At 42.4% G+C, this 19,108-nt stretch overlaps 2 protein-coding genes across 2 annotated transcripts in view; one reads left to right on the top strand and one right to left on the bottom strand.

The window, feature by feature from the left end:
* Positions 1 to 19,108, top strand: part of LOC106813510 (rho-related BTB domain-containing protein 1-like) — a 42,963-nt gene that overhangs the window by 5,644 nt on the left and 18,211 nt on the right. Inside the window, exons 2-6 of the mRNA XM_014817655.1 lie at positions 12,507 to 12,599; positions 15,463 to 15,545; positions 16,648 to 16,763; positions 17,298 to 17,401; positions 17,984 to 18,054. Of these exons, the coding sequence (XP_014673141.1) occupies positions 15,482 to 15,545; positions 16,648 to 16,763; positions 17,298 to 17,401; positions 17,984 to 18,054 (355 nt within the window). The 5' untranslated portion in view covers positions 12,507 to 12,599; positions 15,463 to 15,481. The remainder of the gene's footprint in view (positions 1 to 12,506; positions 12,600 to 15,462; positions 15,546 to 16,647; positions 16,764 to 17,297; positions 17,402 to 17,983; positions 18,055 to 19,108) is intronic.
* On the bottom strand, positions 9,239 to 9,598 carry LOC106813509. The gene has a single exon (XM_014817654.1). It carries the CDS (start codon positions 9,596 to 9,598, stop codon positions 9,239 to 9,241), a length of 360 nt encoding a protein of 119 aa, XP_014673140.1.

Genomic DNA, 19,108 nt, shown 5'->3' on the forward strand with positions numbered 1-19,108 from the left:
CACTGTTTCGGCGCGTATGTGAACACATTTGGGACTAACAGGGTTTACTAGAATCCCACCACTCCACCACAGAGTCACTGCACTAGACGTGAGATGAGCGCTGTCGCTCCGCGGCACTTGTTTACCTTTTTTTTTTTTATTGAGACGTTCCAAGTTCCTGTGGCCTGTCTCTCACTCTCACTGTCTCAGCACCAGTGAAAAAAATACACGGGGGCTCGGGGCGATTTAGCCCCCGAAATGCCAAAAAGAGCCCCGGAAATGCCAAAATGAGACCCCGTAAATTTGCATAGAGTTCAATGCAAACCAAATTTTAGAGTGCTATTTTCATGCATGCGAGCTTGAAAAGTAGCCCCCGAAAAATAATTTTTTTTTTTTCCTGCTCAGCACTCTACTACACTACTAGTACTACTCCTACGTATTATATTACTATTCTAGTTCTGCCTATTATAGCACTAGCACTAGAACTATTGTAGTGGTACTACTGAAGTGAAGGGACAACTTTTTTTTTTATGAAATTGATTATGGATTTTGATAACCAAGTGCTTGGTTCGAGCCACTGTTCAACCGATGATCGAGTATAATCGATGATCGTGACATCACTAAGCGCTTGGTTCGAGCCACTGTTCAACCGATGATCGAGTATAATCGATGATCGTGACATCACTACCTTTGACCCCCAGCTTCGATATCCCCTCTAGCGTACGACTGTTTTACGTCGTTTCACTTCTTGCCACGTAATGAGATGCGCGGTAACTATACTGAACCCTCCTCTTTTCAGCTAAATAATTATATCTAGTACTAGAACTAGCTAGGTAGAACTAGTACTAGTAGTTGAACTTGTTGCATCTCCCCTCCCCCCTCCACTGGCAGCAGGGTGAAGTCCTCTCCCACCACACTGAGGCTACAGCACGCACGCACGCACACGTATATGTTGTAATATACATGTGCTGTAGTGCCTCCCTCCACCTTCTCTCCCCCTGTTCTCTCTCTCTCCCGCTCTCTCTTTCGGCGTCCTCGCCTTTTTGTCTCCACCTGGACTTCTTGCTGTCGTTTTATTTCGTCATGTCTTTCTGTTTCTGTCTGTCAGACAATCTCTCTCCCTCTCTCTCTCCCTCGCTCTCTCTCTCCCTCTCTCTCTCCCTCGCTCCCTCTCTCCCTCGCTCCCTCCCTCCCTCCCTATCTTCCTCCCACACTCTCTATCAATCTCTATCTATCTTTCCTATTTATCTCTGTCTTCCTATCTCTGTCCCTCTCTCTCTCTCTCTGTCTCTGTCTCTCTCTCTCTGTCTTTCTCTCTGTCTCATTGGCACCATATTAACCAAAAAATCCATCGAACTCTAAAAATTCCAAATTCCCAACCCCTATGATATAATCTAATCCCATTCTATAACTGTAACTGCTTAAATAAAAGGATAATTATAGTCCATTCCAAACATTTCATGTTTGTTTAGATGAACATATGGTATCATAAATTGTGAGTTACACAGTCTGTCGTATACACTGCAGCAGTTAACTCTGACATGTGTGCCATATAGGATGCGGTATACAAGATATGGGACTAGACAATCTACATGGCTTGAATTAATATATTACAGTAAGTTTGAATTGATTAATGCAAAAAAACAAGTACACACTCATAGGTCCTGGACTCTCTAGGAATCTCTAAGACTCTCTAGGCCGGTTATGTTTGTTTTTTTGGTTGAGCATGCATGCCAGGCATTGTACCCCCTAGTAGAGGTTACAGTCGAACTAAAATTATAACAGAAATGCTGGCACACTGTTTCGTCAATCGGAACATATTTAAAATTCCTATCGTATGTTGAGGCGCACGAAGAGTGACGTCTGTAGTATAAAGTCAATACTTCATTCATGCACAGCTTTGTTGACTGTGGCTTCGGTGTGGAGTGCATGCGCACGTTGAGCAGGCGACGTGACTGCACGCGGCGCATGCTCTCTTCGTTCATCCTGACAGCCATTCATGAATGCTGTGCGAGGCTGTATGAACATCGTGGCCCGTACGTGGCTGGTTATGTGTTACCCACGCTCTCGGCTACCGCTAATCAATATGAATCGGTAAGGAACAGGGACATTGCCAGTGCATGCCTGTACCTGTGTAGCTGAGGCTCGATGATGTAGGGGTGCAGCAGAAGATATGGGATAATGGCCATCCCCCCTCCCCCCGTCTAGACATCCTGCTGCTGATTTGGTATGCATGTTCATTTCTTAAGGGAATAATGTTGTTATTTTAAAGTTCATAATTTTCTCAGCGGTTATGTCACCGTATTCAATTTGATGCATTAAAATGATGATAGATTGCATTTATATGTGCACTAAATGATTTTATATGAAATTGTTAACTTCACTATGCTGGCATGTCTTGATTCCTTGTTTAATTGTTGTTCTCTTGTTGCTCTCTTGATGGTATTTATTTTTACCGCTTACCCTATTTTACGTGAATCTGCATACATGTGTGTGCTTGCATGCTTGTGTTTACATTTGTAAATGGGCATCAACTTTCAATAAGTATGGAAAAAATCAGACAGTGTGTTGGATTAAGGTTGGTTTTAATGGAACATTGATGCCTTGATGCGCAGTTGCATTACATTGTCTTCTTTATTGCACAGATGTCTCTGTGAATCAATTGGTGTATGCAATATCTTCACATGGTTAAAAACTAGACAGAGGGCACTCACGGAGAGTGCATACCTCCGCCAGCATGTAACATGTATGTGTTACGAGCTGGCTCGCCGCTCGCTCGCTTGCTGACTCGACGCACTAATATCGATCGCGCGAACATACTAACACACTACACGAGAGCGATCACATCGTGGGCGGAGGTAATAATGTTCTGTGCATAGTATCTAGATATATTTATATATACAAGATTTTGTATAATTTGCATTATGGGAAGGATTCGTGCACTTCTATGAAGTCTTTTAACAAAATGGCAGTTTTCCCTGAATTTGTGATGCGTTATTAAAACGTTTTGAGTGCACGTTTGGTCTATGTAAGCATCTTTGTCCACTGACGACAAGGATAGCAGCTATACTATTATCTACAACATTAAGGCTGTGGGATGGAAGTCTTGGTAAGACAAAATTGCTTACACGTTCATTGTGAAAGAGATTAATTGTGTAAACACGGGTGCATTCATTCACAGTATGTCATTAGACAATGATTTTGATTGCATACCAGTTGGTGATAAGGTCTGAGGCTTTCCTGTACCCTTATGTTCTCCTGGTAAGATTTACATGTATATGTGTGCTGTTCCATACCTCCATTTTATCACCATCTATCATCTTATCATCAATAAATCACCATTTATAAGTGTGCCGTGATCTTAATTTAGAGAGCATGATTACATAAAATTCGTATCAAGTGCGCTGCAATAAGCGTGTGCATTCTGCTAAATATAATGACCTATTGCAAATGTTCCTTCCATTTTAATTAGTTGGCGTTTCGTGAATGGTAATTTATATGCGATCTGCTTACAAGTGAAGATTCTGTTTTGATACGTTAGTGCGTCACTAGGATTGCGTGCGGTTTCTTGCACGCGCGAGCTATTTATCTGAGTGTGTTGGGTGGGTTGGAGGGAGGTCCATCAATACTATCAAGAGCTAATAAATACCTATTTGTATTTATTAGCTCTAGTCTTGATACTATATATGCTACGCACGTTGGGAAATTGAAATTCACGAGTCATGTGCCATCTGCCAAAGAAGGCAGAAGAGGTATGACATGTACGTAGTGTCTTTACCGAATTGAAGGCAGATCGCACACGGTAAAGCCTTCCCCCTCAGTAATTGTGGTTGCCTTCAGCAGTCAATATTTGGAGACCAGTGGTAAGTAGGAGTATTAGCTGAGCTCGTACATTGATCTACCCGTGTCAGTCTGATGGGAGGCGACTGTGTTTGATGCAGGCCGTGCGACACACAAGTAGTAGACAAACATGGGGAAAACAGTGAAGGATCATGTATTTACCGTGGCTCTATGGCGAGCTGATCTCCTTCCCCTGCACAAGCGCCAAACGAGCAGTCGAAGGAGATTGGCAGGGCAGCATGCGAGATTACATAGCGGTTCAATGTATAGCATGTAGAAAGAGTTTTATGGATTAGGCAGCCAGTGCATCACTATGTGAGTGCTGCTAGCCGATGTGCTTGTGATAGAGAAATGTGAAGTATTTCACAAGCCTACACGAGAGACTAGATATGGGGAATGAGATGGAAGGATGGCAGCTATCTGATCTCCTTTGACATTCATCATGATTGGTCTACATAGAATTAATGTCTCTGTTAATTGTCAAGCAGTTATTGAGTCAGTGTTCCAGTTGTTGAACACATTCTGAAGAATCCATAAATGTTTTCTGTCATTTAACTGTAATTATGAACAACGTTAGTAATTTTAAGACGTACACCGAGCAATATATCAGATATTTTACATTTCTTAGAAGCAATGTTTGCCCCGTGCTGCCCTAAGCATTTCAGTGCAATAGATGGAAAACATGAATCATTCACTCGTTACAGTTCGACACATATTATAATCGCCTATAATTATTTGCTATCTGAAGATAGTTTAGTTGCCAAGTGACAATTGCTCCTAACTAAAAGATAATAGGTTCTAGTGTAATTGGCTTATAGTTGCACTGGTTTTTGGTTTATATACGGATGAGTTCATGAACAGAGGCATTCATGTGGAAGGGGGTTGCTGCGATTTTTTCATTTGATTATTGATTATAAAATTTTTATTTTGCACGTAGGGTTTGATCTAGTAATACCTGACAACCTACGGGGATTTATGGCTTGTTATACGAGGTTAGGGTTCTGTTTTATCAAATTTATGCAACTACATTTAGAGAAGATGGATGTTAAAGCATTTCTGTAATGCTTTGTGCAATGCAAAAGTCATGAACATCGCTTAGTAGGTGGATGTAGAAGTGGCAAATTCGTTTCGGGATTCTTTAGGGACACACGTATATATGAGTTTAAGTAGTGTAAGTGCATTTGCAGAGTCATGTAAGCTGTACTTTGATCTTTGGACATGTATAATAAAGGAATCTGAGAAGCTCACAGTATCTGCTAATGTTATAAGTGCTATCACACCAGCATTCATGCGCTTGCGTGTTAGGGAAGCTAATTTCATTGAAAGCTTGAAGGCTCAGCAGTAATCAGAGCATGTAAATTGTCTACTGTATGGGCGTTATATCTAAAGTCTGCAGACATTGTGGTGATGCATGTCGTAGAGGTTGGTCAGATCTTTGCTATGAATTGGTTAGGTTTAACATGAACATAATTTCCACAAGATACTCAGTATACAGCCCAATGCGTCTTTTATTAGATAGGGCCTACATTATATCAAGAGCTGCTGCTCATAATAGAGATCTCTAGTATGAGCTCTTGATTATATTTAGGTAGTTTCATAAGTATCTAGTAGTTTTTATATTTGAATTTAATATGTATATTTTTAAAAGTATGAATCGTTATTTTTAGCTCATCTGACATAGTCAGATGCGGCTTGTAGAATCGCATGAGCGTGCGTGCGTGCGTCCTGGTCAGCAGTTGGGCACAAATCTTAAACGGCGCTCGAACGTTACGGATTCATAAGTCGGGACGTGAGGGGTAATCGAAAACGAGTTGCGATGTCGACAGCTGGGGGTTCAAAGGTCGTTGTCAAAGGTCAAGAGTGTAAAAGAAGGTGAACATTCCCTCTTAACTTAAAAGGTTATATGGGCGAGGAAATGCAGGAATTGCGGGCATAAATCTAAACGGCTCGATCTAGGCTCGTGATAGTCGGGTGTATATAGATTCATGGTAAAGAATAGCCATCACCTGCTGCCGAAATTTGGAACGGTCACAAGGTCAAAGGTCAATTGGGGCGCACAGGGCAGATTTTATGACATTTTCTGAAGACGTATTGGTTTTGACGGGGAAGCATAATTGAAAAACTTGTTGTGTTCAGCAGTGACTACCATTTTTATGGCTTTATTGCAAGAGGACCATGAAATGTACTTTCCTGCTGACATTGCGAAGAGTAGTGTCGGCATACCTTTTGACCCTCAGCAGGAGGTGTTAAACATGGATTGTTTCACTGTATAGAAAGAATTTGACTGCCGGGTTTGCTAGTAGAATCTATACATGCCTGGAAATATGAGGCTACAATGTCACAGTGAAATTGCAAAAGCTAAATTTGGTTGAAGAGGGTTTATGCTCCTTAAATCGTATAATTTCTATGGCATTCTGTACTGTTAGTGTGTTACATGTAACTTATGCTACTGCCAGTAGCCACTGCCAGTGCATGTGGTGGTGATAGTACTGTGTAGTTTTTGCCTGCGCTAATTAGTTACAGGTGGCAGCTCTCTATTTCAGCCTGTAGGCTTGCGTAGATAAATGGATGAGTGCTTACCTATTCTGTATTGCAAATAGTTGTTGCTACTACGTAGGATGGGAGCTTCCATTTTTAATCTTAAAGCGATCATTGCGAGTTGTTTTCAGCGTTTTTTAGTGTTTATTCTCACTCTCATGATGCCTACCGTTGTTGCTTGAGTAACAGTAATTGTTTGAAATACCAATAAAATGTCTTAGAACCGCATGCAAAGACAAAATCATGCACGATTACAATTTTGCGTTCTCTTGTTGATTTTCGCTGTCATGTCTCGCACTTTCTCGCGGTACCGCGAGACGTCAAGGGTACAGTAATGCAAAAATCGCACCGGAGATATTTTTGGTCAGATGTAAACACAGAGGTGCATAGTAGCGTAACACAAACAAGAGTGTAAGTTGTAACCTCATAAATATTAGTCTTCAAAAGTCCTAGTACTATAGTCCTAGTACTATTATAGTCCTAGTAGTATAGGGACTATAACGAAGACGGAGAGAGAAGTGGATCAAATCCTCGTTGCGTACCGCCAGCGAGAATACTTATCACACACAAATAGATGCCCCTTTGTTTTAATTATGTTTGCTTGTTTGAGACGCCATTTGTGATTTTTGAAAGTCTTGACTCGAAAAAATGTATTGCTGGTATGATGTGGTCAAATCAATTTTTCTATGCTATAACTGCATAAAATATTGGTGTTTTGAATGTTGGTGTAATCAGTGATATTTTCGCTGTCAGGTGATTCAGCTATATTTAGTTTTTCTGAGCAAAATTCTCGCAATGATCGTTTTAAGACACTTAAACGTACGTGCCATCTCGTGGCAACTTTCATAACGATCCCAACAAACATTCCTTCGAGAAGGTTCCTGATACCATCCCTGTGCCTTCCACTGTTTCGGCGCGTATGTGAACACATTTGGGACTAACAGGGTTTACTAGAATCCCACCACTCCACCACAGAGTCACCGCAGTAGACGTGAGATGAGCGCTGTTGCTCCGCGGCACTTGTTTTATGTAATTAATAAATATCACAGTGCCACTTATAGTATGCATTTATTATCATGTATACATCATACATGATCATGGTACATTATACCAGTGATCATATACACATACCAGTGATCATATCATTGATACAGGAGCAGACATGCACTAAGCTGCTATTATTTTATTTTATTCAATCCGAAGCTTCTGCGATATTACATTCCAATTAATTACTTTACTAGAACGTCAAGGCGTTTGTGTAGGAATTGATTGTGTCATTAGCTTAATTGTAATAGATTGACTGAAGCTGCTTTGGAGGTTCGACGAAGCGTTATTGATGCATCGATTCTGAAGGTTCATAGAGGAAGCAGAAGCATGTGCAAATGCAGTGTTTCCCCTGCATTGACAGGAGTGAGGCGGGCCGCCTCTCAAATTCTCAGCCGCCACACAGAAATTTGTCCAAAATACCGCCTTTCTGACGAAAATCACTGTTCTTCCATCAATAAACTACACTATATTGAACTAAAATCGAAATAATAGTTTAGAATGCACCAAATTGCACCATGTGTTCAAAATTTTCTGCCACCTGTGCACCTGCTGTGCTCGCTTTGCTAGGATCTCGAAATGCGCAAACACACCAAAAACAAATTACCACCTCACAGACCTTTTTTTGCCAGGGGAAACACTGCAAATTGCTTTTATTTTATCAGATTGCTCCTGCTTTTGCTGATTCCATCTGATTTACCTGTGTTTCTTACTTTGGGGAAAACGTGATATTTTTGCAGAATTTTGAATGTTTGCATACTTGTACTAACGTAAAGAAAAAATGAGTTTATAACTTTATACGCTTGAAAGTTTGCTGCTCCCCCACTCCAAAGACGTATACATAACTGAATCATATACTATGGTGATGCACTATCCCTGCAGGTGAGAGCTGGTTTCATAGCTCTACCTGTATGATTTTGTGAAATTTGTTGTTTTTAACTAGACTGATTATACAAGCACAGGTGTGTGTTTGGACCCACAAGTCTTTAGCATTGACGAGGCCACAGTGCTCAGTGGCTTGACCCACGAGTGCTTGTGGTTGATGGGCCCACAAGTCCTAGTGGCTATAGGCCCACAAGTCCTAGTGGCTATGGGCCCACAAGTCCTAGTGGCTATAGGCCCACAAGTCCTAGTGGCTATGGGCCCACAAGTGCTAGTGGCTATAGGCCCACAAGTCCCTAACAACGTTGATCCTCAGGGACTTGAGGATTCACTCTAGTCTGTAACTGTAATCTCTGAGTTATCAACAATGCAGCCGCAGCTTGCCTCACTCAGGCCCATTTTTTGACGTAGGGTTGACGTAGGGGATGAGTGCAGAGATGCTTGGGGGGGGGGCGAAAAAGAACAACTGTTAGAAGTCTGTAACGTAAACTTCATACGTATTAGCAGCAGGAAATGTGTGATTAATGACTTGTACATGTTGTAATACCACGAATGGTAGGCAGTGGATAGAAGGAGGGGAAGCATTATTCAGAATCACTTAATTATCACTTATTCCTATGTGTGTGCAATCTCCTCTGGGTGGAAAGACATGTTTCTAGCATATAATGGAACAGTTTTAGAAATCCACTTAACTATTTATAGTATGATCTTATATGGTTTTGCAGGTGTATGGTTGTAATTTCAAGCATTATGGCCCAGTCACACATACGCGACGCACGGCCCGCGCATTGGAAAAATGGAAAATAAGGTCAGTGCGTCGTTGTGCGCCCAACTTTTGTCAGGATTTGGGAGAAGCTAGCGAGTTGACAACGAATGCACAGCGTGTTGCTAGCGCGCTGCGCGTATGCAGGGCGCACATGTTAAAAAATCCAACGAATGAACAGCACTGTTTCGGCTAGCTGCTGATCGTGCTCAGGAGAACTTGGAAACGGTTGGCCAGGATGCCGAAGGCATTTTCTACGACCCTCCTGGCTCGGGAAAGCCGGTAGTTCAAGATGCGCTCCGGCCGCGTCATACCCCGGAGGCTGTACGGCTTCATCATGTTGGGTCGTAGAGTGAAGGCATCGTCGCCGACGAAGAAGTTGGGCACATCCTGGTTGTCGTTGGGAAGAAGATCGGAATCAGGGAAGCCTAGACTACCATCTTCAATGCATTTATTCAGCTCAGAGGCATTGTAGATCTGAGCGTCTGATGCTGATCCCATACCGCCGATGTCTGCCCAGATGAACTTGTAATCAGCATCCACGAGCGCCATGAGGACAACGGAGTAGAACCCTTTGTAGTTGTAGTATAGGGAACCACTGTTTGGAGGACACTTGCAGTTGACGTGCTTGCCATCAAGTGCACCACAGGTATGGGGGAAGTTCTACCTCTCCATCAACTTGTCAGATATGGCATGCCATTCCTCAGGAGTGGTGGGACACTTTATCACCTCATCCTTGTACTCATCGATGATGGCCTGGCAGACTTCTGGGATGAGCAGGGATATGGTGTTGTGAGGCACCCTCCACCCACCCATAGGACATTGAGTGATACTTGGTCCCAGAGGCAAGATGCCGCAGAGTGAGGGCAAGCTTCAGGCCAGGGTCGAGGGCCTCTCTGTAGGTTGTATTCTGCTTGGTGATCCTCGGACCCACTCTGGTTAGCAGCTCGTCGAACATCTTGGGGGGGCATCCGCATGAAGTTCTTGAAGGCTGCCTGGTCTTTGTTACGGAGTTCAACAAGTAGCTGGTCATACAGGCCAAACTGTCGTCGCCTACCGATCCACGGTCGGACCCAGAACCTCCGTTGACCTCTTCCCTTTCTCTTTCTCCTGATGACATGGACTTGGTGAAGAGCCAGTTCCATGAGGTTCTGCTGATGTTGGAGAACCGCGATTTCGTATTGTAGTCGCAGCCTGTCGTGATCCTCCATCTTCTGAGGTGGTTCTTCTAGACACGATCAGCAGGAACCTCAGTCATCACCCATGAGGGTCGGAGGAAAAGTGATGATGAGGAGGTGGGGGCGGGGCCCGTTTATATACCCCATGGCTACACGCTGCGTACACGATAGGAACACGCCAGAAGAACGTTGGCCGCGCTACAGACTCGTTCAGCACGCCCATATTCGCTGCATGTTCGCTGGACATGCGTTAGAAGCACGCTAGGTGTGCGCTAGGTGTGCGCTAGGTGTTCGCTACACCTCAGCTGACGAACATACAACGAATACCCAGCGTGTACACCGCGTGTGTCTGGCGTTGGTCCAGCGCGCTCTGCGCGTGTCTGGCGTCCTTCTGGTGTGTACATTCATGCGCCGGGCTCCGCGCACAGCGAATGCCAACGAATGCATAGCGCTGGTCCAGCGCGCTCGACGAGCGAGTAACGAATGCTGACGCACACGCAGCGAAAGACAACGCACTGGCCAAAATTGCTAATTTTTCAGTGCGCGTGCCGTGCGTCGTGTATGTGTGACTGGTGCAATTTACACATTTTGTGTAGAACTACGTGCTATTCAGTCGATGTATTTAGAATGTATAGCTCTGAAAAAACACGCAAATACGTTTGCTACTAAATTCTTGTGGAGTGAATGACACAGAACTTGAGAAGTGGTAATATTGCGTTATTCCATGACAACAAAATGCGTTGATTGTAGTTAAATAAAAATAAAATTATACGGTTTGTACTTGGTAGAGATCTAATACGAGAGTATAGCTTCATTGAAATTTAAAAAGCTGCAGTTTGTAAGCAAACAATGTTAAGTCACTGAGTCGTATACTTTTGTTTAGTGAACTGAAATTAGACAGGTTAATTTTTTCTGGTTGTAAAGTGTGATTTGAACAAATAGAGAAGTCAACTTTAAGTTAAGCCTAACTAAAACGATTATTTTTGCAGTATTTTTTTCCAGATGGATAGCTTGAAAATGTGTAACGTAGATCAAACCTTTCTGTGAGTTCCTGTTTATTGTATATTTGTGTATTTGTTTCAAAAGTACTGTTCACTATGTATGCTAGAAATTAGAGTTTACAGTTAATATAAGAACAAGCAACATGGAGGACTAGCCATGTGCTTCGGTGAACACATATATATATATTTGATGTACCTGTGTTATAGTAAGTTTTTTTGTGATAGCATCATTCATTTGTGACACATTTTGTGATGACTAGCAAGAATTTGTCACCTCGCATGAAAGATGCTAAACCGAAGCTGTACATCGTAGGTAGTATGTGCCATCTTCCTGATGGACATCGTACAGGTTCAGTGCCGTCGTATGTAGGCCGACGTGGCAGAGTGCCAGTTAAACATATTACATGAGGATTAAGCCGATATGATAAGATGTGTACAGGAAAATTGACATGTGTCCGTGGGTGCATGAACAGGCTGCAGCGGGTCCCTTGGCAACAGCCGAGGCGCGTAAGCTGCGTACCGTTACAGAGTCGCCTATACCTACCTGCGTCTTCAGATGAGCGAATCGATGGAGCGGCGGGCAACGGCCGAGGGGATCAATAGCTAGGCTAGACCACATGTTCACGGCAACACCGTACCTGCGTCGTTATCTCGTTAGCTATACCTGATTGTTGCTCGTCGTTTGGCAGGAGAGAAAGGTTCAAGCTGTTATCGAGGACACTCCAAAAAGAGGGTGGTGGGGGCACGTACCACCCCAGTTTTGTGCAAAGTGTGTCTGCTATCTAGGCAGAGTGATAGCAGTGAATTCAATTGAAATCGATTCTCCTCAACGAATCACTATCCCTTTGTAATGATACCAGAGTTTAACTTATCTGTCTGTATGTGTACTTCATGTTATTATTTGTACTAAAATATACAAATTACAATGTAAACATATATATATATATGCCTGATGTTTTTTTAAGCTGAAGTGATGTGTATTCAGTCTTAGTGCTTATCTTGATGGAATTGAACCCAAGGAAATGCACTTTGATGTTTCTTTTACTTTAATCAGTGGGGCTTGCCTTTCATTCCATTTCAAAGTTGGCTTCCACAGGAATTAGTTTGAAAGTGTGACTTGAAAACCCAATTGTGACTGCTTGTCTTGTCTGTGTTGATGTGTATTGCAGAATGTTGTTTAATCGAGGCATGGTAGTTCATCACATTTTCCTTAGGAAATGGTAATTCCGAGTCTTGGTAGTTATGAGGAGATCAATATATGTTTCATTAATTTGCTTTCAGATATTTGTCATTTAGCAAGAAAATAAGCACCAGGGTGGAAATCAAGGGGACAGATCTTTCTGGATGATCTTGCTGACGTTTTTTGGAATAAAGGTGTGTTTTACTCTCTTTTGCTTCATTCATTGCTATTTGTAAAGTAAGGCGACTGACACTGCTTAGCTATAAATATCAAAATGTATTCTAGGAAACTCGTGTGGAGGGTCTTATTATATAATAAACTCGTGTGGAGGATCTTATTATATAATAAACTCGTCCCGTTTTTCGAACAGTCATGCATGAGTAGTTGCACTTATTGTAACAGAGTAGCCATCCCCGTAGCCGGCCCATTGTCATCAGGTTCATGGCAGATAACAACCTTAATGTGATAATACTGGGTTGTAATGCGTGTGCACAAATATCGAGCTAGCACAATAGTAACGGCACCATTAGAGGGCGCCTTCATAATAAAAGATTTTCTCGATTATTTGTGCGAAGTGCACGCGTGATTCGGTTCAAGTGCAGCCACTGAGTGTAGCTGTCAGGGGCAGGTGGCAAGCAGGACTGGACAATGCATTCTGTGGTGCTCGTACATGTTAGCGGCCGAGGTTGTGTGTGTGGATCAGAGTGTCTACAGCCATTCAATGTGACATACTTACGTAATAGTTTATCGATTACGCAGCTTCTTAGTAAGCCACACAATGCTCATATCGGCGTATTGCCGTGTTTCGATATATCAGACAGTCCGAGGTAGAAATTGGTTCTACGTAGTGATTCCAGTCGGCATACTAATAATGTAATTGCAGGTATTGAGAGCAAACATTTATGATTACAAACAATCTGGTCAGAGAAGAGCCTGTGTTGGCGTCAGTTGTGTGGTAATCATTAAAGTGAAGTTGGAACATATTTGGCACTTTATTCCTTTAGAGGATGTGAGTACTGTGTCGAAATTGCTCAAAATTACTATGATTGATCGAGAGAGAATGGCTTCCATCGGTCGGTTTGGCTGAAAATGATTAATCGTCTTTGCAGTGATTTGACAGAATCGCTTGCTGTATCGTTGAAGCCACCTAATCATATACGATGTTTACTCGCTCTGCTTCAATTAATTTATGCTCCCTGTAATGAGTGGAGTTAAGGTTTAATAACCTGTAATAATGAGCTCGGTGGAGAAATGTTAACTGTGGGTGCGTGCACACAGTTACAAGCTTGTGTCGCCTCACCTGGGTGTATTTGTAGCATTCATGTTAGAGTGATGCTTTAACATTTTCATCCTGATGGGCTTGTCACATCACTGTCCTACGAGACTTAGTTTCAGTGCGATTACTGTTATTTATTCTATGGCGAGCACAAATATAGCTATCTGCCTATCTCGATGCATAGGAACTGCTGTGGTTAACCGGGGGAAAGAATTATCAGTTGTCATCAAAAAGGTTGGTGAACTTGGTAATGGTGGAAGGGCAAAATATGCGTAAACAATACGTAAAGGGACAAGATCAGCATAAGCTCTCTAGTACAGTAGTACTCTCAGTTTGGCATTGAACCCCCCACCCACTCAGGCCCTTCCCTACGTTGCGCAAACCGGGCGCGCCTGCTCCGTTTGGGAAAACTCCCCCCCCCCCCGTTTCAATCGTTGTGCCACATTAAAATTACCTCGGCCCCGATTAAATTCCACCACAATAAAAGTTTGACAGCGCGGGAATCGATCGTCAAGAATTCCCATTCGACCAGTCCAGTCCAAGACCCCCCAACGACTCGGCTATCTTATATACAAGTGTTATAGTAACAAATACCGTCTATGGTGTGGTGGCGATTTTACGCATTAGTGGTACGGTAAAAAACACGCCCCCCGGACCCCCTAGTTTCCCTTCCCCCTTCTCCCCCTCCCCCCTGTTTCAATTTTATCCTGGGGAGAATCCTGCTGGCACCTGTGACTGATGATTGACAGGGATTGGGTGGGCTGTTTTACCTAACGGAGGTCACTATATAACAACCACACAAAACCAGTGGACGGACCCCTATGATGATCAATATCAGCTCACGGCTTTGCACTCATTGGCACTGCATATAGATATAGGTATCAGTGGTAATTATATAGAGCCCTCACTATACAACAACTACAAACATCCATGTTTCCATGGTTGTTACGTAGTCACCTCCGGGGGGGGGGGGGTGGTACCGTAGTCACCTGCAATAGGGCTTACAGCACATATTGTTGCTATAGTTTTAACAATGCTTTGCCTCCTCCGCACACGCAAATAAATAATTTTACAGGTGTGCTCAACTGGAAATTACATATACTCGCAGCACCTGTAAATGCCATATGATGTTAGGCTTATACTTCCCATTTACTGAACACTTACTCTCAGCCAAGAAAATATATGCAAGCTTCACAGTAATAATATAATGTTTAGATTATAATACTTATTAATTTTTAACGATTGTCAGTCAATTTTCTCCCTGTGGTCAATAGCAGGAGAGTGCATTACATACTATCAGAAGTAGATAATAGGGAATAATAGATTCCCTATTATCTACTTCTGATACTATGTGTCTGTAAATTCTGCTAGTAATATGATAAGCTAATGCTTGGGTCTTAGTATTAGGTGCTTCTCCCATGTGACATTAACGTATAAGCTATTGATCCTGACTGCATTCACAGGCTACCAGATCCATATTTTGGCTAAATAATACCACTCAGTAATGTTACAACCCCTCCCCCCATACTACACAGAAAGTACTATGCATCCACAGTTTACAAACACTGCTGTCGAACTTTACTGTGGTGCACATACCTAGCGAGCCATCGGCCAACACAACATGTTTATCTGTGATAGATTTCTCTAAGAAGTACAGCAAGCGGGGTAATGAACTGCCGAAAGACCAGACCGATGGCCATCTGTATTCGGTTTAGTGACTTCTCTACTCACCGTGGGGATATTAACCACGAGCTGCTAACTGCCACCGGTTTGTCTTGCAGGAATGTATCCTGGTGTACGATGGACTATGAAGAGGCTCACCATGAGCTGGTTAAGTGTGTCGTCGTGGGAGATACTGCTGTGGGTATGTAATGGGGGGGGGGTCAGGGTCAGGGTGTTGTTGTCATGGGAGGTACTGCTGTGGGTAGGTATTTGGGGGGGTCAGGGTCAGGGTTAGGGTGTTGTTGTCGTGGGAGATACTGCTGTGGGTAGGTATTTGGGGGGTCAGGGTCAGGGTTAGGGTGTTGTTGTCGTGGGAGGTACTGCTGTGGGTAGGTATTTGGGGGGTCAGGGTTAGGGTGTTGTTGTCGTGGGAGGTACTGCTGTGGGTAGGTACTCGCGGGTGGCGGTCCCCCCCCAGGGGGTTTAGCGGGCGTTGTTTCGTGCGGGAGCCGTACTGAACGCGTAACAAGTGCGGATACCTTGGCACATTTATTAGAATGTGGCGAAGACTGGCACAGCCTGGTGGTCAGTTACATTTACAATCACTGGCTTTGCTGTCCCATGAAGATTTCAAACTGGACCTATTATGTAGCGACCATGCTATAGCAGTAACTCTGTTGCTTATAACATATGACCGGAAGTAGGACATAACAACAGAACAAGCTGTTCTTAACAGTCTGATATATAGCACTCTGTTATTAATATTATGCACTCCTGATATGGTAATGACCTTCATTAAATATGCCATGAGGAATGTTTGAATACCTTACATTACATTCAAGGTAAAACATTACATCAGTGACTTGAGTATGTGCCAGCAGTTTAAAGATGGTTCGCTATCACTCTGAAAGCTCTGCCTTCATCAAATAGCAGTCTGAATGAGACATGAGTCATATGTCAATTTTGAAAGTCCTGTATGGATGATCCACATTATGCTTCTTGGTTGCAAGAAGTGAATAGCAATGATCAAAGGGCAATATGCCCTGTGTCACTGTGCACCAAATTGATTGGCGTCATGTGTATAAGAGTAGTTGCTCTTAAAATACACATAGAACAAAAGTCACACAAAGGCACTGACTGACTCAGTCAAACTAGTCGTCCACAGAGTGTGCCGGCCAATGAAAAAAAATACAATATAATATATAATAAAGTCTACATGTTCAAGCACACATTTAATGCAATTAACATCAGTAAATGTGTACGGTTTTGACCTTAGCATGTGACCAGTGATGTTTTACGTGCAGGTAAAACGCGCCTTATCTGCGCAAGGGCCTGTGACACGCGGGTGACACTAGAACAGCTCATAGTGCCGCATGTACCAACAGTCTGGGCCATCGATCAGTACCGCATACAAAGACAGGTATGGTACACAGATTCATATCATTACCTCCGCCAAGGAGGTTATGTTTTCGCCCGTGTTAGTTTGTTTGTTGGTTTGTTTGTTTGTCTGTCAACAGGATATCTCAAAAAGTTACTGACGGATTTTGATGACATTTTTTGGACGGGTTGGTCTTTGGCCAACAACCAATCGATTAGATTTTGGTGGTGATCCGGATCCAGATCTGGATCCAGGATCTTTTTTTATTTATTTATTTTTTCTTTCTTTATTTTTTTGTGGGGAAGACTTCGGACGCATTAAAAATTCATAAAAAAACTTTTTTTCAAATTGTTGAAAATTTCATTAAACTATCTAAATCTATTGGGTGTACTAGCAAGACGGGGTGGGGGGGACTGTTAAGCTGTGGCGGAGGTTTGCTATCTCCGATTGCTCTTGTTTTCTATTGGTACCATTGTTTCATGTACTGGGAGGACATCGATAGTATAGTATTTCTTGTTCAGTTAGAGACTGGGATAGATTTAGTGATTCTATACTTCTGTCACATATTTGTTTTAGGTATTGGAAAGATCATTCCAGACAGTAGATGGTATTTCTTGTTCACTCAGACTTTGGGATACATTTGGTGATCATGACAAAGATCGTCGTTTTGCTTATGGAAAGTAAGCACTTCTTTTACCGAATTACTGAATTTATTGAATTGCTGATGCCATTCGTTAAAGTGATTACATCACCGTAAATTGTAAAAAAAATATAGATATATTCCCACTTTTTCACAAAATATAAGTAATTCTGTTTACTTTTTATGGTTAAATTGCTGCATTTTACTTCTTATTTTACTATATTGTTCGATGTGAACCTACACTCGTGACTCATACATAGCACCTAGCAAGCAATTAATGTTAGGAACGCTAATATCAAATCGTTCAGGTTTTTTGGATTTTTAACTAGTTTAGAAACAATCTTATCAGGTAAGAATTTGACGATACGTTTAGTCCCGTTAGTTCTTACTTTTAATGTAAAAAAATTCCCTTACCATAGAAAATTCGTGACGTAGTCACTTTAAGTCATTTTTTATAGTAAAATTACAGCACATGTCACAGATGCATTTTGTGAGTAACTTAATTTTGCATTCTGTTCGTTAACGTGATTTTAGGTTTGAGGTAGACGTCCTGTTGCCTAGCTGAGGCACGGTCGATCTCACGCGAGCCGTATACAACCGAGATCGTTGTCTTCTGTTGCAGCTCAGACGTGTGCTCCTTTGTTTCTCCATCGCAAATACCCGCTGTCGCTACGGCAACGTTAAGCAATCGTGGTACAAGGAGATGGCGCTTCTGTCCCAACACGCGCCATCTCCTCAGTCGGCTGCAAGGTGGAATCTCAGGCACATGTGGAGGATCTGAGGTACCTACAAGGCTTTCACCAACATAGCGTGACGCTTTAATCAGGTAAGCATATAGTTTAGTAGTGATGGTAGTATACTGGCACCTTGGATGGATGCGGCTTGACAGACAAGAGCTGGCGACCACTAATCGGGTACATATAGTAGATGCTGGTAGTATACTGCACTTGGATGGATGGGCTGACAGACAAGCTGGGACAACTAATCAGGTACCATATAGTAGTAGTGATGTAGTATATATTCTACTTGGATGGATCGACTGACAGACAGACAAAGCTGGGACTTATTTGGTAGCGGTCAGCCTTACCCTTGATGAGAAACAATTAACACAATTAAATTTGTGTTGTTCAGTCAAACCTATATCTAAAGGGTCGAAACCTATAATATAGACTGATAGAGGGAAATACTAAAATAAATGTGCCAGGCCACAATTAAAAAAAAATATTTGTTTACTCTCACCGCACCCAGGCTGAAAAGTTTGAAGTAGTAGTGTTAAATTTTTTTTGAGGGGGTCTTTTTACAATTCAGCATGGTGTCTACTATGCTGCGGGTTGCTTTGTGTGGAGATCACCTTTTATGTTGAATGTTTGTTTGCTTGGTACATAATCAAAGCATATAAAGAAGGAGAGCGTGCAACGGTAAAATGCTGAAACCATGTTGCAGTATTAGTCTGAATTAAAATAACTTTTCCTGTGTTATTTGATGATTCTTTGCCATTATTATTGATCAGCTGTCCTACCTTGTTCATATAAACAAACCGCATGTCCCTACGATGCCCATACGCTGAGATAATGAGCGGTAAAATCTGGTATTTTGTTATTAAAAAGTGTTATAACTTCGGTAAACTCGTGTGTTTCCGTCAATGATTACAAATGGCAATGAATGACGTCTGTATTGATTGCATAGTGATGACCCCACCTGTGCCCACCTCACGCCCACTTCACCGCTGGGATGTATAGTAAAGCTC

This window comes from Priapulus caudatus, unplaced genomic scaffold (genome assembly GCF_000485595.1).
Source record: "Priapulus caudatus unplaced genomic scaffold, Priapulus_caudatus-5.0.1 Scaffold785, whole genome shotgun sequence".
NCBI classification, from domain to species: domain Eukaryota; kingdom Metazoa; phylum Priapulida; class Priapulimorpha; order Priapulimorphida; family Priapulidae; genus Priapulus; species Priapulus caudatus.

What these genes read in the sequence shown, in the direction of transcription:
- LOC106813509 (XM_014817654.1), bottom strand. Translation starts at nt 9,598, where the DNA reads ATGGCGCTCGTGGATGCTGATTACAAGTTCATCTGGGCAGACATCGGC.